The sequence below is a fragment of the Lichenostomus cassidix genome, chromosome 4 (genome assembly GCF_008360975.1).
Source record: "Lichenostomus cassidix isolate B80296 chromosome 4, HeHo_3.0, whole genome shotgun sequence".
NCBI lineage: Eukaryota > Metazoa > Chordata > Aves > Passeriformes > Meliphagidae > Lichenostomus > Lichenostomus cassidix.
Genome location: NC_139484.1, coordinates 16,535,540 through 16,559,052, shown reverse-complemented (window position 1 = coordinate 16,559,052; position 23,513 = coordinate 16,535,540). Strand labels below are relative to the sequence as shown.

Genomic DNA, 23,513 nt, shown 5'->3' with positions numbered 1-23,513 from the left:
CAGAAAAGAACTGGAAACTCACCATGACAGTGCAGACTGCCATATGTAATTTGTATGAAAAGATCAAATGTATACTGGAGCTACAGGCATCCTAAAACACCCACATGAAGCCAGTAGGAATGTTTCCCCAGATTTCAGTGACCTTTGGATCAAATCTTAGAGGCAACTAAGTAGTCCTACTTTGTATATTAAGATTTCATGAATATGCATAGACAGCCATTCTGTACCTGTCTTTCATTGTGCTCCTGGAATAACTTCAACCATTAAATGCACAGCCACGGATCTTCCAGTCTCCCAGTCCTTGGAGGCAGATGTCTCTACCCTGAGTTGGCTGCAGCTCTTTGACCCACTGTCCATGTCTCATTCTTCCATATGAAAATCCCTGAGCCCGGACTGTCCATGCTATGGAAACTAGTATGAATAAAATCTGTGCTTCCTCAAGAGATACAGGCATGTTACTTCTCTTTGAAGTATTTATGACATTGCAATTTACCTTAACTTGCCTACAACTGTCTTGAGGGAATGAAAGAAAGGCTTGGTGGGGAGAAGAAACACTTGAAATTCATTATATGAAAGTCATGTAACACAAGTATTAACACTATGATTTACAGTAATAAAAACATTATTACAATGTGTTTAATTAGGAACCATTACAAGACCAATTAAAGTTGTCAAAATAGAACAAAAAAGCAACATGTGTTTTTCCCCTGAAGGAGTAGGTTATGGTGAGGCTCATTATTAACTCTTAATTAGACAATAGAAGATTGCTTTTGCTTTGAGTTAAAATCCAAGCACTTATAAAAAGAGCTCTGAGTTACAATCCTCCCTGGCAGACATTATTTTTAAAAATTTTAGCACAACAGCAGAAGCATTTTTAAATACCCAGAGTAGACATAAAAAAAAAAAGCTGAATTCAGCAGTATCTATTCAGTTCAGTTTTAGCACCCAACACAGTTCTGACTTTTGCAACCCACATGCCAGTACTCATCTCACTGCAAAAAAATAAGACACAATGGCACTTTTTTTACCTGGCAAGAATGGTCAGGCAGCCCTTAAAGGACTCTAATCAAAATGCAGCTTGTCACCAAAGCAGTGCATCACACTGTGCTGCCATAGTAATAAGACTCCAATGGACTACTGGGGCCATCTGAGGGCATGTTTGCAAGAGGCACAAGAACCAAACTGATCACCTTTGGTACATTTTAAATGACCTAGAAACTCTGACTGATTTGCTGATGCTACCAACGAAATAAATTAACTGTTACATGTTCAGACAACGGACCACTCTCAGGAGAAAATTTATTCTTATTCCTGTTCTTTATGACATAATGCTCTCCACAGCTTATTTAAAAAGTGCTCAACTTACTTGCAACATGTGAGCAACCAGTTTAAATTGATTCCCTAGAAAAGAAACAATAGAGGAATCAAGACCTGTGGGCTGTAGAAGATGATCAACAGAAATACATGTTCTATTTAGATTATTTCCAGTGCTATATTCTGAAGTATCAGGCATGAGACTGATCTCAGTTGTTGCTTTTGGTGGATGATTCCCTGCTGCCATACTGGGAATAAATTCACACTATAGCACTGGGCTTTTCTTCCCAAATCCTTCTCCTAGAACAGAAAGATCCTTAAACAAGATTAAGATATATATATATATAAAAGTATCTTACATTATACCCCATCCTGTTACGATTTTCCAAGAATGCAATCAATAGATTAGTCATGAAGGCATTCATTTTTCACAGTAAAGATGTCCAGGTCAAGAAACATTTATGATATGACACATCACCTGTGAAGGAGACTGCAGACTGTTGGTGGTTTGCTACAGGTTACCATGAAAGACTTCTGCAAAAAAGCACAGAACTTTAGGTTCCATAAAGCAATTAAGCTATTGATGAAAATACCTGAAAGTTGTTTGAAATGATCAAGGGGCTTTTTTATTGCTTTGAATTAAAAAAAACCCAAACAAACAAAAAAAAAAGGCTTGATAGCAATTATAGCCATTCTGAAATAAATTAAATTCCTGAGAAATACTGGGTTGGGACAGGTATGACATGGCAAATTGCAGTACTGGTTTTCTAAGCATCATGAAATCAGCATGTTTATGGGATTTTGCTTTACAGTACTACATCATCAGCTCTCACTGTATGCAGATGGAATGGGAACATAGTTGGAAAGATCTATTTCATGTTGGGCATGCTAGTACCAGGAAGGTTACAGAAAACCAGAAAGGAGCTCAATTCAAGAACAAGTTGGAGAGTTCATCCTCCAGGGAGTTGGGTCTCTTTTGAGCATATTAGTAACATGCACTATGTGGTTGTGCCTAAGTGTCCCCACTTTCAAAACCAGATAATGATATTTACCTGTTACCCAGAACACTGAAAAGAGTAGCTGCAAGTCAAGTTCAAAATGCTACTCAAGACTAGAGAACCTTAAACACAAAGCCACTTCAGGTTAGAGGCAACATTTAATCCAAAATAACAAATAATAAAACATGATAGAAGTAAAACCATCTCACATTTAAAACTTTTTACTATGTGGAAAAATATCCAGGCAGCACATGTCTAAAAACAGACAGTAGATTGTACTGCTGCAAAATGGTACTCCACACAAGACAAATTCACTGCAACTAAGCCATCACTGTAAATCCCAGCACTTTAACAATCTTGAATCAGTAATTCTTCAAAGGGCCTCATGATTTCCTGATAATGTGCTGCAGCCCATTATTAATGGCTTCATCCACTTTCAGGTTGTCCTTACAACAGCAAGTTTATTAGCCCTACAAATGAATCTATTTGTCAGCAAACTGCACCCAGCTGAGGTAGTAGCCCTTATTTTCTCATTCTTCACCATGCTCTTTTGTACAGCCTGGGCTAGTTTTGTTCCTTCAAAAGAAGCAACACAGCTTGAATGCTTCAACAAGGGCTTTTGGAAGGGAAAGGTGGTGTTAGAAATCATCACTCATTTTAAAATTCATTTTTAATGAGTTACATTTTATTTGCTTCAGTTGAACACCATTATTTACAGACACAAGTTAATAAAACACATCACAAAACAATAAAATTTCAACAGCTAATATTTATAGGTGCATAGTTCATGCTCAATTACTTTTTTATAATACATATGCATATATATAAAGCTCTCACTACAAGTCATATCTGCACAGAAAGAATAGTCATAGGAAACAAATAAAAACTGTATCATAAACAATATCAAATTACTGACAGCCTATCAACAAAACATGTACAGAATTAGAAATAAGCAGTAGACACTTAGGTGGTTTTACTTAATATTTTCTTTTTTAACTTTTAAACTTGAAGCCACAATATCCACAGCACAACAATGACCCTGCCAACCAGCTTTCATTTCAGCAGGAGGGAAATGCTGAAACAAGGTGGATGCAGTCACAGATACTCCAATCATTGCTGATGGAAGACTTCAAAATACACCGTAAAAACTGTAAAAAAATTTAACGACTGGGCACATTGGAACTCAGCACTTGTACAGGATGGGACGTCTTTAGTAGTTAGTAGATTTCAGGTGATAGAAAGGAAGGAAAGGACTTTCATGCTTCAGGTTCATAGTCTTGATACTCTTCCTATTGAGGAGAGCAGAAATCAGTGCTATTGGTATCTTAGATAAAGACATCCTACTTTATTTATTCTTCTCCTGGTGGATTCAATGCCAAAATTCTGTGGGTTCTGATATGATCAGGATATGACATTTATTTGTATTTTGTCACATTTTCCAGATTCTGTACAAGTCATGGTACTGAGAGGAGAATTAAGACTTTTACAGCAATAAACATATTATTCGGCCAATGCTGCCAGGAACTCCTGAGGCCACCCATGACAATTCACTTGCAAAGGAAGGAGGACTGCCTCTGGGCTGAATAGCACTCCAGGTGCTGCAGATCCTCACAAGAAGTCAATAAATCAATTAAAGGAGTGTTCAACTACAGACACACGAGCAGCATCCATAATTTTTGTGATATTCAAGACGTTACACTCAAGCCTTTAAGTCTTTTACTGGATCATGGCCTAAATTTTTTATACCTCTCATTTTCAGTCCAATTATCTTCACTACCATAAAACTGCTACTTTAATGCATCATGACAGACATTGTAGTAATATTTCAGACAGCTGGCTCATAAAAATCAACAAAATAATTTACACCCATAATTGCATCAACTTAAGATCATGTTTCACAAAGCATGATGCATTGGTAAGTGGCCAAGCTATTAAAACGATCTATGAAGATGCAGTTTGTCCTGTATTCCCTATTAAACATATGAAAAAGATAAAAGTTTTATGTGGATTCCTCAAAACCCAGGCACAAGTGTTTCGAAACACAGTATTTTCCCACTTAACTTCCCTACTATCAAAAAAGCAATTACTTTTCTGATTCCCAGCATGACACCTCTGGCAGATCTTGGCCAAAGAGGCCACATTTCTGCTGTGCCCTTGCAGCTACCAGCATCAGCCTGGGTCAGGCTCATATAACTCAAGCATGCAGCCTCCTCCTGTGCCCTCCCCTTACGTGCATTCACAGCAAACACCACAGCAGATTTACCTCTGGAGGCATTTCGTAAGCCTCGTTCTCAGGATCCACAGGAACATTTGTATTATTCACCATTCCCTCCTGCAGGAAGCCTTCTTCATTCTACAGGAAAAATAGGGAAAGAAAAGTGACATTGACTGCTTGCCTCATCATTTCCGCCACGGCGCAACTTTCCTCCCCATCAGTGGTCAACTTCTTGGCCGGTCCTTTGGCTGTAGGATGTTGCCAGGGGTTGAGGAGAGGGAGGGGACATTAGATGCAGAGAGATCTTCTCCACATTTCACAGGGGTATCCATGGGAGTGACTACTATCATCTTTTTGAATAGCTGAGAACACTTTCCTCCCTTGCCATGGACAGGCCAAGAAGTCATTATGAATAAAAGAACAGGACCACCACCAACTTGCTGAATATCTTCAGAAAACATATTAATCCCACAGAAATGCTTTGATCAAGTCACAAAGCAAACAAAAACAAGGGCTTTTTGTGCCTTAAGAAACTGATCTGGGAAACCAAGTCCCACACAAACTGTTTAAGTACCACATTAAGTTATCACACTAATTCCTGTTTAACTGCTTTGGGAAACAGAGCCACGAGTATGCAAAAGTGCCTGTAAAAACAAGCCAAAATTGGACAGTATCAAGACACACAAATGAAACAATAATTCAATAATCTCTTTTTTTAATGTTATAGACACATCCATACTCTCATAAACCATCGCTTATTTTAAAGTTTTAGCCTTTTCACAATACATTGCAAAAAAGGGGAAACATGCTGATTTTTTCCTTCAGTTTTACAAGCTAACTGTATTGGGAAAAGCTTTTTTTCCTGTAATGGGTCACACCTTTACATGCTTTCTTATGCCAACCAGCATGTTACTCTATGCACTATTAGTATATGATACATGGTATGATATGATACCTGTTACCCAGCTTCTTGCATTTTTTTCTTTATTATAGAAGCACTTCTCTTTTATACAGCAATTTTAGTAACAGCCTCTTGGAATTTACAGGATTGCAATGGTGTAAGGAATAACTTGTTGAATAAGATTATTAAAAGAAGATTATTATTCTCCTAGAAGTACAGATATTCTGTACCATAAGAAACAAATACAAAGGAAAAAACCCACAACATTTCAACTGGGCCAATCCCCTTTGTTGCTGTTACTACAGAAGTTAGCAGAGAAGAAACATGAGCTCTGCCAGAGCAGAGGCTGCTGGAGTTCATTCTGAACTGTAAGAAAACTAATATGAAAACAGGCAGAGAGTCTCAATGGAACTATTGCGACCATGCTGATTTATACCAGGTGTCAATCTAGACAGAAATGCACTAAAAAACAATTACAGACACTCAGGAAGAAATTAATTTTAAAAACCCCACCTGCAGGCTGGTAAACTAGACAGAAATACAAAATTAAGTAAGTCATAAACCAGACTAATTCTTCAAATCAGACAAATTCTTCAAACCAGGTAATTATTCAAAGTCTACAAATTATAACATAGTGATGTTAAATTAAATTTAGTATACAAATAAAATGAAGATAAAAGAAGCTAAACCTGAAATTCACCTCTGAAAGTTTAACACAAAATAGAATATAACATGCAAAACAGGTGGCACTAAAACCCTCTTCACCTTCACACAGTATTTATTGTTCTTCTGCTGTTCACCATTTGCCACATATTGGCTCCCTCTCTGGTTTAACCAGGTGACCTTAGTCATAACTCTCTGTTCCTCACTTACTGCAACACCCCAAGAACAAACTGTGACTTAATCTGCCAGATACTAATCCTGTTCTTCCTTGGATCAGTATCACCTTTCTGATACATATGTAGGTAGATATATTTTTCACCCTCATCATCGAAGACTATGATGTGTAGATTTTACATCTCTATTATGGATTCTTCTCTTCAGCTCTTATTTCAGACTTTGAAAGGTCCAGTATGAAGATATCTGGTCCTATTACTTCTCAGTGAGGCCAGATATGCTTTTTCCTTTGGAGGTGAACAGCACAGTCCATGTGGAGTCAGCAGCCAACTCTTCTGCCAAGCTTCTTCCATGCATGTGCCTGCTCTGAGTCAACACCCTGCACTGCTCTGGGGCACAGGTAATGCAGACAAATGCCAAAAAGCCAAGGGACACTGAAGGAGAAGGTTGCGAATACCTTTATTGAGGTATCTAATAGGCACTTGTAACTTCTAGAACTGCCAAAAATTTGGGGTGTACAACATGACAGGTAATTTTTCAAGCATGAAATTATGAGAAAAAACTAGGCCCAGTTACAGTTCTGCCTCATCTTATTAAAACACTTGAGTTCCCCAGTTAACTTGACTCCAGTATTTACTTACCTGAGTTCCCAAACAAATTAAGAGCATTTATACCAGTTTACTTATGTGAGAAGTAGCATCAATCCTTACCAGCCTTGACTGAAATAACCAAATAGAGCGTGTGATGCAATTTTTACAGCTGTTACTGTGCCCTTGATCTAACATATCAGCTCTAAGGACCTAAAGCTCCCATCTCCTGCTCTCTTGCTTAGTGCAAAAAATAATTTAATTTCTGCTTCCCCCAATCATTAAGGAACAGCTTCAGCTAACAATCAGTACACGAAGTAAAACTGTGCCCAAAATCAGGCTTGAGGGTGCACAAGAAAGCAAACATGCAGCTTAATGTTATCTGTAGCAGGAAAACAGATGGCAAGTGAAACTGCAAGGACCATTAGGAATGACAGAGAAAGACTTGCAAGCCGGAATTCAAATAAGAGCTTCAAAGTTTGTATGCTGTTTATTTGTTTGTTAGGAACCTCTGCAATGGATCTGGACTGTCTGTCAGGATTACAGGGACACAAGGCCTGAAGGACTGAATTTATCATCTTCCCAAGTTGCTTCAGCAAGTTCAGGATGGAGATTTCTCTACAGTTTTAAATAAAATAATCAGCAGCACTAGAAATATGAAAAAATAACGACAACATCATTATTTTTTCAAAGGAAGTAAATCATAAGCCATAACAAACCTCCAAGGGAACCCTTTGCCTGGGAAAGGTTTATCAGCTTTGTCCAGCTGCAAACAGTAACATAAACAGCACCTTTCATGTTGATGTCACCACAGTTCAGATGAGGATGACATCACTGAAGGTCATCTGTTACTTTTAAATGCAGAGCAAAGGTGACCACCTCATTTTATATGGCGGCATGCTCTGCTTCTGTTGTGCTGTCCCCCTCAAAGTCAGATTGTCACAAAAGTAAACCACCACCCCCCCAGCAACACAGAGCCATCTAAAGTACACCTTATATCATCATTTACCCCCTTGAAAACAAAGAAATGCAATTTTACATTCTCATGATCAGTAATTCCATATCCTAATTCAGTTAAGGAAGACAGAAAACACCCAACAGACCAATTCTTATCTTAGCATGAAAGACACATTTTTCTCTAGCAGCTGCAACCTCTCTCAAACCACACTGCAGGGCATTTCCAGAGGGAAATATTTTTTTTTCTTTATTAGATGATCTGAAAAGCTCAACAAGTTTCTCAGAGATGAATTCAGTTTTTAACTGGGGAGCATGAACTCTTTTGCTGGGAAAACACCTTAAAAAGGGGAAATTACAACTCACCCAATAAACAAGGTGTTAGAAGAATGGTGAGGTCAGGACCTCTGCTTGTCCCCTGAGGATTCCCTTAAGAAAAAATGAATGTCCACCTATATTTTGGTTTGAAGCATGGCTACTCCAGGTAAGACTTGTATTTTGACTCCAGAGAATCCTGCTCCCTCAGACCCCATGTTACGGGAAAAAACTTTTGTCCTATCCCAAGCAGAGTAGATCACACTGCATTGTGAAATGACACAGTTGCATGAGCCTGGGCACCAGGTCTGACTCAAGGAACAGGTATGAAATAATTGGTACACAAGAGCATGAAGCAGAACTGCCGCGATGGCTCCAAAATGTTGACTCCTCCTTTGCTATGGGAATGAATCCTGCTAAGCTCTGTGCCCAACAGTGTGAAATGACCCACCCCCACAAAAAAAAAATAGTAATCAAACTAATTAAAAACTCCTCCTGAAGACTTGGCCCTGTTAAAATACACAGTATTTGACAAAACTTCCTTTTACCAGGAAAATGTCACCAAATAGGCTTTTCTTATTTCAGTGTTTTTGGGGAAAATCATATCCCATTCTTTTCCTTCACTCTCTTTCCAGCCTCATAACACTCTTGTTGGAAAGGGTGAGACTGTTTAAGATTCCCTACCCATGAAAAACAGACCAAGTGGTCCACTCCTGGTGCTGCTCCTATGTCAGCAGTTTGTAGTGAAATGGTCACCTTCAGGAGTGTGCATCCTGTCCTCTTGGTGATGTGAGTTGGAATGTCAAGCTATTGCCATCAGAGAGAAGGTAATTTACCCAAGTCAGAGACAAGAGCTACTTCAAAAGGAAACACTGTAGTTGTAATCTAGTGGCTGACCTAAACATTTACCACCTCCCTGGCTAGCAAAATGTTTTTTCTTTCCATCATGAACACTGACAGAGTCTTATAGTTATGCGTAATTCTCACGATTACCGGATACTAATTCCTTCTGGAGTGAGTCCACATCCTGAGATAAATAAACCAGGCTACCAAACTGTCAGCTCTCAGAACCTTCATCCTGGCAACAGGCAATCACCCTGGAAGGCACTAACCACAGAGGTCAGAAGACACCCCAGAATTGTCTAGTCCACTATGAGCACATTGCTCAGGGCCACACCTGATCAGGTTTAAACCATTCCCACAGATGGAAGACTCCACAGTCTTGCTGGATAACCTCATCCAGTGTTCAACTAATCACACAGTGAAAAACCTATTTCTTACATTTAAGTGGAGTTTTCCGCATTTCAGTTATTGCTCACTGCTTCCTGCCATTTCACTGGGCCCTGCTGAAAAGTCTGGTTCAATCTCCTTTACCTCCACTCCCACCAAGTGTTTATACTCATTGATAAACTCCCCCACAAAACTCATATTCATGTTGTTTCACGGTTGCTGATTTTCTTTCTGTTTTTTAGATATTTGTGGAATTTTCCATGCAAATATTGAAGGAGGGCCTTTTCTCTAGTTGAAAGCCCTACTGCCCACCACAAATAAGGTGAGGCTTGCTTCAAACACCTAAAAGATTAATGCAACTTGAGAAGTCATTGATAATTTCAACAAAATAGATCATTATAACTCAATGAGCACTGGTCACCCTACATCACTTGCCAGTCTGTTATTGAGTGTTTTATAATGTAAAACTGTGAACCGATTAAATTTAATTAAATTAAATCTGTGTAAATTAATCAAATTAAAACTGTGAATCAAAAAAGCTGTGAACCAAGACAGGAGGCATTATGGAAAAAACAGTGAACTAGAATAGAGAAAAAGCTGGTTTACAAGGTAATCTTCTGGAAAGCACTTTGAGACCCCGACAAAATGTTCCATGCAAAGCAATTTTAACATTGTCCAATTTGTTGTACATACACACCAGTTGGTACCTGTGGGGGCTCAAAGCAAGAAAATACATATCCAAAAGCTTAATTATCTTGAAGAATTATCACATACTGATAGAGCAATGCCTATGTGACAGCCATGGGCATGTACACTTTTGCAGGCCCAGATATTACTTCTAGCCTAGTATTAGTGAATTATTGAATTTGCTGTTGTTACAGTCTGGATAATTGCACTAGTAATCTGTCTTTATTTATTTAGGGATAAAATTGTTTATCCCTAAAGCTATTGGTCTCGTGCCTGTTACCCACATCCCAAACCTATAACTCAGCAGGGCTGCCTCAAGCCCTTACAACTGGTAACTCAATATTCCTCCAGCCTGACTAAGCGCACCTCATTTTGGTATTACCCACCCTATGAGAGCTTTTGTCAGGAGCTGTCAATCATTATATGATGGAGCATAAAGTAAAATTTTGGGGTTTCCTTTTTTTATACCACCAGTGCAGCCGTTATGGTTCCTGTGCAAATTTGCCTCCTGCTACAAGCTGAGTAACAATTTATTGTGCTTATGTGCTTAAAATTCCCCTTTGAAAAGAAAACAATTTGTACTCTTTCTCCAAAATATACTCCACCAGAACACTCACGAGCAGGATACCGGGCTGAAGTGAAACAATAACTGTCTTCTCCACTTGGTTGTTACACAATGGCTTCAAGATCACGGGCATGAATTATTAGAAGGTTTGTGCAAGCAAGACTATTCTTAGGCTAAAGTAGCAGGCAGGCCATATACAGGCCTCAGTAGCTTGCTTCCCTGAGAACGCTTCGTGAGAAAATATCAAGAAAATGCAGCTGGGTAAAGAATGTATGGGAGGAAACTTGTGATTAACAAAGAATGAGGGGGAAAACCCTGAAGATGTGAGAATGGAATGTAAAAGAAATGTAAGCTGTAACTGCTGCAATTAATGAGCAGATTAGTGATTAATAAATATAAGCACTGTAACAGTATATAAAGAACACATGCATTAAAATAAATAGAGCTTGCTTTATGACTTACATTAAGTCATATGTGAGTTCTCACTCGCCATTCGTCACTTGGTAACATTTTTTACAGATATTTTGATCATAAAGTCCAACTTATCTGGGTGGGATAGAAACCCTTGAACAAACAATTTCAACAAGAGGCAAAACAAAGATACACTAAAATGGCCTCAATTCATTTACTTTCCTAGTCCTAAGATATTATATTCATGGAACTGACTGAGCTATACAGGCATAACTGAGTTGCCAGGTCAGCTTAAGATGCTTTAAAGCTCTTGCTCATTCACTGCAATGTCAGTGCCTCCAAGACTCAGATGTAAATGACAAAGCACAATCATCTATCTAGTTGTTTTACTCCGGAGATACAGAGATCTATCTGTGCACTAGCTAGAAATTAAGTAAACTGTTTTAATTATCTCTAAGATGAACACCTAAGTGAAGGAAATAATGAGAAAGCATTATGTGTGAAGGAAACTAACTGTTCCAGTGAACAACTCATTTAGAATACCAATAATGAAACGAGACTATCTACCTCCTTCTCCTTAAATGGAGAGTTGAAATGAAGAAGAGACATTTAATTAAACAAATAAATATCAGCACAATAGCCCAATTCAGGCTAAAAGAGTGCCTGCAACTTCTACAGGCTGCATTTTGATTTGCATTTTTATGCCTCTCAGTTGGCAATGACAAAAGTGAAAAGGAAAACAACTGAGGCTTATAGTGACAGGAATGAAGTGCCTGTGGTAACCTGTAACCACAGGTCCATCTAGGTGTATACAAATAGCTGTAAAAAATTTCTGTTTACAACTATTTACAAACTGTTGTAAATTCCTTAACAAATTTCAGCACAACACAGATTATGTATATTTTTTCTTTCCTTCCTTTGAAATTCCTCAGTTAGTGCTACTTGTACAAATAAGACTCCTTCAGAGTACAACACTTCTGTGAGATATCGACTTCGCTGAAACTCAGATTCATGTTTGCATTAACCAGGCTGGTTAAGTACCTAATTAGAGCTGCTGGAATGTTGCTGTTTGCTGATAAATGAGGATTACATGGAGAACCTGCTCATCGCCCAGGCCAGCCCAGCAGGTCATAAGAGTTCTGCAGTGATGGACATGTGCAGCAATTCCAGGTGACGTAAAGTAAGAGGCTGCCTAGGGGCTGAGTCAATGTGACATCAATAACGCATGTAAACGCATCCAGAACACACAGTCCTTTCAGCTTCATCCTTTTCGGCTTCCCAAATCCATGGTGACACTGAAAACTCCACGGTAGCATAAGAAAGAGCTAGAGCATATCATTGGGAAAGACTGAAGTAATTTCTAATTGCAAAACAGTGGGAATGATACATGCTACCTACATGTCACACCAGAGGGATGGGGCCACAGATCTGCCTCTCTTGACATTCTCCTGAACAAGGTATTAACAACATTCTAGAGTAATAGATCTGCTTGAACAATATCCACTATCAACTTTGTGATTTACATTCTCAAAACTGAAGTTTCAGACTGCAGTTTCACAGAACTCTTCAGTTGAGTAATACCACTAATTTCAAAAAGGATTTGGAGGAAGGACCAAAGACTGCACTTAACTGTTCCCGCAGGCTTAAGCATTAAGAAGGAGCAACAAACAGCCTGAGTTTATTTTTATTATTTTTACTATGTAATTCAAAGATACCTTGACAAAACTGAGTGACTGAAATAATATGCAGCTCAGTAGGAAAATATAAATGCCATTTAGGCACTCACCAAGTCAAAGACGAAGAGCAAACAACACACAAAAATGAATTACAAAGTCAAAGAATAACACAAGCCAGAAATGTCTCGTTACTACAAAACAAGGGGTGCCATTCTGTCATATATTTAAAAGGCCTATTCGGCCTGTCTTGAAGGCCTATGCTGAAGCCTATTCAGGGTGCCTCCTCCCGAATACAGAATTCAGTGTACATAATGCACTTGGCTGGGGATGTTGGGAGACCCCATCAGAGAACAGCAAGAACGATCACATCCCAGAACAGAAAGGAAAATGAAGGAATCTGCCAGATGCTATGTCTGTCAGGAGCTCCACGGGATTAGCTAAACCCATCTGTGCCCTTTCTGTAATGGCGGATTCTCTATTCTGTGAATTCTCCATTCTTGGTGAACCCGCCACCAAGAATGATCTCCAATGATGATATCTGAACTTCACATTCATTAAACAAAAGTAGAACATAACAACATATGACCTTGACAGATCATATTAACTAGAAGGATGGTACACATCAGCATTGAAATGAGCAACCTTGTTCAGATTTGGCTCCATTCAGTCAGTAACTATGATTTTAAACAGCGTAGTCCCATCCAAAGTTGCAAAGTTATGTTACCATATCTTATTTAAAACAGTATGAATATCATAATTGCATTTCAACGTTAAGTACATTTTTAGCACAGATAAACTCCAGAAGTTATTGTAAAGACTCCATGAGTATATATTATCTTTCCTAAGACAACATTAAAGGAAAAAAAATTTCCTCTAAAAAATTCTCCACTTACACAAACAGTTCAGTCAGTGCTGTATTATCTAAACCAGCAACCTCTAAACCACAGTTATTTCTCCTGCTCTTAGAAAAAGTCCCCTACACAGAACTGCAGGCTCAGCCATCCTTTGGCATCATGAACAGTGTGAGCTCCCACTGCATTACACATGGCCCTGAAGAGACCAGAAAGAAAGAAAGAAACCCTATTTCCTGTGACTGTAGTCACAAAGCAATGAAGCAACTTCACTCATTCCCGCAGAAGTTCTTAAAGAAAGGGGAAGATCTCTCTACACGTAGTGGGAAGAGGGCAGGTTTTTTCTCCCTTCTGCTCTTCCCTAGAGTATAAGCAGACAAGCTAATGCAATCAGCATTGACTCATTTGCTTGTACTCTTCAGCACATTGAGCTGTGGGCTCAGGGATGATCGGCTGGCAGGATGTCACCTTCACAGGCTGGAATTGATTGGCAGGACATGCTGTGAGTGAAGTGGTTACCCTTCAGTTATTATCAGTGAGCATCTATAAAGAATTCCTTCAATTCCAACCTATTATAGCACTTTATCCAGCTGGGGAATTTTAAAATATATTCCTTCTAAGGAGTAAACCAGAACTTTCTCTGAAAAAAAATCCCCCACTTGCAACAATTATTTGAACTATAAAGGTTTCAGGAGTATTTCCTGCAATTGTGATCTATTCAGTAGCAGATCAAACAATACAAAAGGCTAGAGAGACAGCCTGCATTTTGAAATTTATATTCCTGAAATGACACTCTTCATCTAGAAGCAAGTAAACAACTATTCAGAGCTTTCACTTGAATTGGGAAAGGTTACTTCACAGTCCAGTGGCACAAAACACAAATATCCCAAACATCTCTTCAGCTTATTCTTCCATAGAAGAAGAAATAATTCTTTTTAACTAAGAGGAAATAATTACTTAATAAAGTTTACTTAGTCAGGTACAGTAGGCAAGGAGACTCTTAAAAGACTAAAAATACAATACTTGAGTATCTGTGTTTTCTTTCCCTCCTCCCCCAGCACTGCTATTGTTATCTTTGCTTTTCACTTCTGGCTTAGATGCAGGAAAGCAACAGACTGAAGTCTGCCATCCTCTACACTGCATGATACTGGATTTCAAAGCAACACAGTTTCCAAGGCCAAATTCTGCTCTGTCTTTGTCAATAAAAGCCTGGTGTAACTCTACCCCTCACTATGCTGTTTTTGTACTTACACCTGCATATCAGAGAGCAGCCTGGGTTTATGACCCACTCTTCAGACATCATTTTCTGCTGTCCCAAAAGGGATGGCCACCAGAAAAGCCTTCACTACTACTTCACATGCGAAAAGTCATAAAGAGTGTAAGTTTGGATGGCCTTTGTGGAATCACCCAAGTTGCACCTCTGTTTTAGACAGGTTCAGCTTTCCCCAGATCATTCCCAACAGATGTCTGGGAAAAGCCCCACTAAAAGCCTGAGACAAAACCTCTTCAGCATACCCAAGCAACCTATTCCTGCACTTAATTAGCGCTACCATTAGTATCTTTCCTGGTGTCTAACCTTGATCTCTCTCACTACCACTTAGCACCAGTATTTCTAATCCTATTCCCAGTGGACACAGCCTCCTTTCTCTCTGCAGCAAGGATTTGATACTGGAAAAACCACTACCCTGACTCATTTCAGTTTTCTCTGGGCTAACTCAGATCCTTCTGTCCACACAACACAGTTAGTAAAAACCTGTGGAGCATCCACTGCCCTGTACCTGTGGCACTCATTTATGAGAACTGCACACAAGGTACATCTTGCTAGAGTTGGGATGTGGCTGCTTGGTGTTTGGAACAGAGTCAAGTGAGGCAGAGATGCTGCTCACCATGCGACTGATAGAGAAAAGGAGGGCAAGCCCCAGTGGTACCAAAAGGTCAAAACCAACCTGAACCAGTGTGGGCTGATGATGATTTCAGCCACAGATGAATCTTCAAAGGGGAAGTATTGCTGCGCTGTTTTTACCAGAAGAAGCCTTCTATTAATAAACTCTGTTAAACCACTTAAAATTAAAATGCAGAACTGCTTTTAAAGGATCAAAGCATTGAATGTTAGTTATTAGACTTGTTAAAATGACGCTTTCCCTCTGGTCCTTTCTTATTATTAATCACAGTAGTTCCCCAAACTTCACCAGCTAAACAGGGGCTGCCTCTGGAATGCATTTAAGTCACAGTGAAGTTATCACCACAAACTGCCACAATTCACGGGAAGCAGTCAGTGCCACAGCCACTAGGAATGAAAGGCAAATAGCACTTTTCAGATCTACTATTCTGACTTGAGAGAGGGGACTCATACTCCAGCAACCATCCAATTTATATTTAAGCAAATAAGGGGAAAAAATGATGCCCACACACCACAGAGGTAGGACATGAAAAATGTAATTGAGATAAAAGTATTAGACATTATTAGACATTTATTCAAGTTTTGAGTGAAATACTGCTTAGTAATTGCACTCATTACACCATCTATGTTGGGGATAAACAGGAAAAACCACACCAAATAATCTTCTTCAAATTCATGGCATAACAGTCAGCTACATGTGATTTATGGAATCTCAGATGAAGCTGAGGAAGAATAATTTCATGTATGTCACACCAACGAAAATGATTACCAACAAAGCTTATTCTATAAGAGACAAGAATGCTCAGTTAAAACAGAAGAGTGAGAGAACACATCTAGCAAATTAATTACAGTTGGTACAGTTCTTTCTCCTACAAGATACATTTGCAGTTCCTGAATAACAATATACTGCCTGAAGCAACACAACATTTTCTCCATCACAGTGAGAACCTAAATGCTGCTCTTTTGTATTTTCAGAACTGAGGATGAAACAAAAAGACTGTCAGGATGAGTCCATGCTTCAGAAGAAGATGTGTATTTATGATATGACTCCCTGTAGTTTGAAAACAACAAAAAACCTGTTGGCTACCAGCCATAAAGATGTTTCTTTACACATGCTGCCTGGTGAACATTTAGATAAGAATGAGAGTCAGTGCTCGAGAACCACCCACGGAGATCTGAACGCAGCTCACTTGCAAGACTGCCACAGCTGGATGCCCAAGTGTTTGCAAATGCTCATGCAGTATCAGTTAAGCACCCAGCCAGTGAGTTGATGTGCGAATGCCATTTTAGAAATGACCCATACTAGAAAATACTCTTGTGGAATACAAGGCAAAGAGTAAATGTACTCTGACATGAACAAACAAACAAAATGAAATTCAGCATTACGCTGTATTACCATCTTTTAATAACAACCTACAAATAACTTTGTTTCAGTTGTCTGATAGGCATTTGTGCATTCCAAACATATGGGTATTGCAATGGCTCTCATCAAGGCATGATAATTTTTGTAGTAGTTTCACATAAAGCCAAATGACATGTTTACTGTTCCATAATAAGCATTGTTCAACAAGCACATTCAATGAAGAAACATACCAGCGAAAGTAGCAGTGATTTCTCTTACACGAGTATCATTTCTGTACAAGCAAGCAACAAACCAACTGGTCCTTGTTCTCTAGCTCAGTTGCTCATCTGCCTGGAATTATCCAACAAAGGCAGTGACATTGGAAAATGCAACAATTGACTGCTCTAATAATGTTATTCAACTCTTTCCCATACCTTTAACATTCCAAACATATATATAAGAAGTGTGGATGGTTAGTTGGCTACATTACCTTAAAAAAAGCCATTTTCACCAGGATGCATTCTGGACCATCCAGCACCCTCAAAAAGCTATTTGCAGAAAAATAACTAATGCCTCAAATATTCAGAACTGTTTTTCTGAATAGATTATTGCAGAAAAGAAATTCAACACATTCTTTGCAAAAACAATGAACATACATCATATTGTGGGGCTCCATGGTACTTAGTTGCCAGCTGGCCTTAAACCACGACATATATGTAAGCAATCTGATAAGAGAAGCTTCAAATAGCATTACTACTGAAAGCTTAAAAGCTGGTCTACTTCAACTTGAATTATTCTTAAACATTTAAATTCATTTTAAGTTCATGAAATTCATTCATTTGCTTCACCTAAAGATTTTCAAGCATACACTCAAGCAAGTAGTTAGTTCCACAGAAGTCAAAGCTTTTAGATAGCTTTAATAGTAACATAATACTGTAGTGAATCAAGAATGAATTTCAGAAATCCAAAGTGTTTCAAGTGCCAAAAAACCAAACTACTTAATACGGTAAGATACAACATCTTGGAAAATTGATGCAAACCACTTTAATCCAGTCAGACAGACTCAGTATGTACCCATATCTAATCTCCCAGATTAAACCAGAGACAAGCAAGCTCTTCTACTGTTCCCTCATTGCAATAAGAGCATTAAGATTCACATATAAAGAGACAGTATTCAAGAGAAATATGTTCCTAACACCACTTCCAATAAACCAAGATTTAAGTCAAAGCAAACTTAGGAGACAACATTCCCCCAATGACTGTTTGCTGCAGGAACAGAATCCCTTCAGACCTGAAATTATTTTTTTTATACTGCTGCTGATCACCCTGTGCAGAGGAAAAATGCTCTAGTGCTTTGTGTTGTGTGGGTGATGCTCCCATTTCCCAGCTGAGTTTGGTTCAACATTTATAGAAGGGGTAAAGTATTCTGAATTGGCTTCTATCAGTAAAATGACTCAGTGATCACTGAGCAAGTGGGAGGACTTCAAGCATTTGACATTGCTTCTCACATTCTTGCTGTCACAAATGCAAATGTTAGGGAATTTAAAATCGTTCCTATCTTGTCATTTTAAAATCCTAAAGGGACCTTTGATCATTCAGTGGCCTGTTAAATATTTAGCAGCCAGGAAGAAAGGATTCTTTTTCCTTCTGTGATGGTTTAACTGGTTTCAAATCTAATGCTACTTCCCTTATGTGAATATAATGTATCACCGTTTGCCTACCATTCTCCTCAGAGAAAAAAAATCCCTTCAATTAAAATTGATCTGCCTTCTAAACTAATGAAAAAAGAAGACAGAATTAATATAAACAGACAGAAGATAGGGCTGCGAACCCCACAAGCTACTTAATCTGTATGCACACAACACACGTACCTCTTTGGGGCGTATAAAATAAATTTTAATTACTCTGTCCCCCTTCAAAGCTAAGTGCCTTGAGAATATTAGTTGGGGACACGCTCAACTCACTGAAGGCAGCACTACCACCACCCTCTTCAGACACATAGGGCTTTGGCCCCTAGGGCACCAATACCCTACTGCACTTGAACCTGTTAATCCCACTGAGGCACATGTGATGGTTTTCATGGTCATATTAATCACCCTCCACGAGCAGATGTGTCTCTCTAACTTAGGAACTGAAATTAAGCACCAGGGAGCACTGAGCCCTGCTGCCCTGGCTCAACTCTGCTGGCAACCTAAGGAGAGATGGCTCCTGCAGCCTCCCACACAAACCCTCTCCCGTGCTTGTTAGTGTGTCTGTTATATTAATGACTCATCTACATCGTAAAGCACCAGCTCAGACTTTTCATTAATCACCTTAAGTGCGCTGCCTTCTGCAGTTTGCTCAGAGTCCCCACTCTATGAATAATTCAGGCTTCAGCATTACAAACACAGGGAAGGAGTCTGTGGCTAAGGCCCTGCACTTCAGCAAGGACTTTGTAACTTCACGGAAAATACCTTACAGTCAGAATCTGGTTTTTTCAACCCAGTGTTGGGCAATCCCCAGATATTTTATGAGCCAAAATAACTGCCTTTGAAATGTGATTTTTAAATTGCATGGGTGGCCAGCAGGTCACTGCTGGTGTATTCCCAGTGACAGGCTCAGACAGAGAACCAGCCCAGTCCACCTTTCCTGTAGAAAAACCACTGACTAGCTTGTTCAACAGCACGAAAACCTAGATTAAAAAAAATGAATGCATTGTATTGCAAATTGATTTAGCCTTCAGGGGAACAGAAAAAAATTCCTTCAAAATATTCTGAAAAAGGCTCTGTATGAGTTATGAGAAAACCACCGAGAAGAGCTGCAGGTTGTGGGGGAGGAAGCACTGACTTTTGGCAGACTGTGGACACTTTCTCCTGCACCTCAGCCACCACTAGATTACATTCACAGTTCCTTCTTTACATCTCTTTGAATTTCAATTAACTGTTTCTTAATTATTTCTGTAATAACTTAATTTTATTCCATTTTACAGATGACCTTTTTTAACATTAACAATAAAGTGATATGGCTTCCTACTGCAGCTTAAAATGGGTTTCGCACAAATAAACACCAGGGCAAAGTGCGCTGTTAGCAAAAACTAACAGTGTATAACTGATGTAAATTTATGTCCACCCACCAGTTAGCCCATCAATTTCTTCTCTTATAGAATGTCAAAGCACCTGTCAATCATGCAGACAATGTGAGAGGCTTCACCACAGAGACTAAAAGAACCACTCTCCCTTCTAACTTCTCACACAGATAAGGGAACCATTTGATACAGAGGTTAGTGCCCAGACACAGCAGATTTGTATCAGAAACTTGACAGACATGTAGCAATGCATCAAGGCTGTACCCCTCCTTGACATTTCATTTTCTTAAAATACACACTAGATACCACACATGGGGTATCTAGAACTACATATCTGGCAGGTAAGACACCAGAGCAGTTGCGCTAACTTTAGACTCCATGACTGATCACTTATCTATCCCAATAGATTGCTTATCTACCAAGACTATTTGTATCTTTTGGGGCACTGATTCCCAGGTAGTTGGTTAACTCCAGCTCAAGAGATGGGCTTCATTCAAGCCAAAGGCACAGACCTTTATGTATAGCTCTCTCCACCAAGGATGGGCAAAGCTTCTTCCCCGACTGGGGCTGCCAGGTTGAACCTACAAAAGCCTATAATACCACTAAGACTGGATGGAGCAGGCTAAGTGGATAATTCCCCAGCACTTGTATCTTGAAAACATTACTCAGTTTCCTTCCTCAGGACAACTGTCTGCAGCTACCCTAAAGGAAGTGTTCATTCCTTCTTCTCTTGCCTGCCTAAAATAAATACCTTTCTGGCACAGAAAACAACCTACTTTTAGACCTGCTACATATGAGCAATACATTTTGCTGTAAGACAACAGACTGAGACCTGAGCTCATGGCAGCAAGGGGCAGCCCACAGCTGACAACACTCCCAGCTCAGCTGAGCTCATGTCTCAGGCGGCATGGCTTTTCTGCCTGAAATACATTTTGTTTCCCCTCCTGCTTTAGATTTTTTTTTTATTTTGCACTTTAGGATCACTAACTGCAAACCCAGCAGCCACGTGTTGCCACCCCTTAAAGTCCCAGCTCCTCTGGTCCTCAGCAAGGACCTCACTGTCCTCATCTCACAGTGCTTTTCACCTTGGTTAAGAGCAGTCCTCCAAGCCCAGTCAGCACTGACCTGTTGTAAGGAGTTCCTGTTACATGGGAAAATGTCCTGGTTCAAGGGGCCAGACTTTTGGAAGTGATGAAGCTTTTCTCCTCTACATCCCCAAAAGACTACCTGCCTTGCTCCAAGCTACAGTCACTGCAGGATGGCTGTGAGTGCAGCTCCAGCACGCAGGCCCCCTAGCTGAAGATCACTAAAATGCACAGCTAACCAAACCTGTAACATCACCCAGCACTCCAGCTTGGGCAACATTGATGCTGTGACTTCACCACATCAATTCTACATTTTAATTGACTCAAAGACTTGAAATCTCAGTAAACCATCCAGTGGGTGTTTGAGTGTCCCAGCACAGCAAGATACTCATCAAAATACTGAAGGAGTTTTCCAGTTCAAATAAAACAACTTTTTATTCCCTTCCACAATACATTGCTTTCCTTAGGGCAATATGACTCTTTCCAAAAGCTCATATATAATCAACAGCAGTTGAAAGTTGTCTTTCTATATGGGAACTTAGAGTAATTAACTACAGCTGCTGAGCTTGCTAAGGAAACTTCCCTCACTGACACTCACACCACTTGATCTGGGACCAAGGCCTGTTCACAGCTACACCCCCCACACCCACACAGCCAGAACAGGTTGCCTCACCTGCCCAACCCCACAGTCTCAGATGTCTCCATCGTTTTTGTAACTTAATCATGGTATAGATTCCCACAGCATTCCCTCAGATGTCTCCATCGTTTTTGTAACTTAATCATGGTATAATAACAAAATAACAGCTCAAGCTGGTGCCTCTGAGAAGAGACCCCAAAGAAGCCCCTGGGCTTTTATAGCCTCACAGCATAGGTGTGGGAAGGTTTGGAGTCATTGGCTCCTGCTGTGTCCCTGACTGTCCAGTCCCCTGGCTGGGTCACAGGTCCCAGGACCCTTTGTTCTGCAAAGAGTCAGCACTTCATGGTCCTTTGCTGGGGCTCAGGGCTCCTGGCACCAGAGCTCAACCTGTAACTCATTGAGCTGAGCTACCTGCACTGAATATAAGCTTGCCAAAATGCTGAGTGAACTCACAGCTCACTCTGCAGAAATTCCAGTTTTCACTGGAAATTTTTGCTGTATTAGTGGTACATACCTGGATCATGAAAGCAGTCTGTCTTTACTGATATCTATACCCACACCAATTCTTGCAATGCAGTTCTTCTACCAGTATAGCACACTCTGAAAAACTTTCTCGATTTTTTTTTTTTTTTTTTTTACTATAAAAGCTTTGTTGACATTTGGGATGAAGTTCCTCAGAGAGCTCTACCAATATCTGTCTACCTTCTAAATATAATTTTTCTTCAGACATCTATCACATCCTCCCATGATACACACAGAATCTGTTCAAGCTTTTCATGCAGTCAGTGATAGATTTAACTGTACATTTGCCAGACTGGGAATAGTACAGATGTGCCAGAACTTCCCTGACAACATTTCTGTCCTTTCCCATCAATTATTAAACTGCAGAGCAACTTGTTGTCTCCCAACACCACATAACTGCTGAGAAAAAGCCTATTTTGAAGTTTGCAAAGTTCACAACCAAAAAAAAAACGGTCCCCTAATGCTTGTTCTTTACAAACTGCACAGCAGGAACCAGCTCCCAGTCCCTTCCCTGGACAACCTCTCCATTTGCCAGACTGCTTCTTGAGGTTAACTTGGAAGTGTGGAGTGATGGGCTTTGCACTGCTACAAAGCAAAATAAACCCAGAGGATTGCCATGGTTTTGAAGTCAAGGGCATGCCATGTTTACTTGTGATTTCTGTTTTCTTTGGGAAGCTTTGGAGAGAAAAGTCAAAAATAAAATGCTCACTGCTGGTACAAAGCAGTGCCTTCCAAGCGCAAATGTTTGCACACGTGCAGAGGCACTCCAGGTACCAGGTGTGACCACAACAGTGTCTCTGCTTTGAAAACATTATGATTATTCTCACTTTTCTTTTCTTTTTTTTGTGAGAAAAGGAAAAGGTTTAAACTAAGGTAATGTTCTTCAAAGGGCTACATTAGAGATGCAAAGATAAGCAAAGCACTCAAAAAATCATGAAACACCATCTGCTCTCTTTTATCTTCTAATGTCTATCAGCATCACCAGTGTTGCCAACATTAGTCACCCTCCTCATGATATTGGGTGTTTTTCTTATGCTTTTAGCTCTCATAATCAAAGTTACACAATAGCAGTTTCTTTAAAATAAACTTAAAATAAAATCCAATACACTTGATGCCTAAGAAAACTAGTGCAAGTCAGCAGCTCAGAAAAGCGGGTTAAAACTGTTTAGACAGAATTCAACTGCTGAAATTTGTTATGATATTAAGTGTACTCCAGGGTCTATATTTGAGGGTAGCTCAGCTTCCACAGTGGTACCAAAGGGATAATCACACTTGAGGTCCAGGGTAGCACACTGAATCTCTCAAAAATCTGCCTTTAACTATGACCACAGAATATTTGGAAAATCCTGTTGCAAGCCACATTTTTATATAGGCATATCTCATGACAGAGAAGTCAGCTGAACTCTGTGCCTTTGGAAGCCA

General features: G+C 39.6%; 1 protein-coding gene across 2 annotated transcripts in view; it reads right to left on the bottom strand.

The window, feature by feature from the left end:
• Nucleotides 1-2,975: 2,975 nt before the first annotated feature.
• The window catches only part of SNCA (synuclein alpha), a 61,361-nt gene continuing 40,823 nt past the window's right edge, over nt 2,976-23,513 (bottom strand). For both annotated transcript variants that reach the window (XM_085058027.1, XM_085058029.1), the window contains exons 5-6: nt 4,576-4,665; nt 2,976-3,601 (exon numbers count right to left, since the gene is read on the bottom strand). In XM_085058027.1, the coding sequence (XP_084914153.1) occupies nt 3,569-3,601; nt 4,576-4,665 (123 nt within the window). In that variant the 3' untranslated portion in view covers nt 2,976-3,568. The remainder of the gene's footprint in view (nt 3,602-4,575; nt 4,666-23,513) is intronic.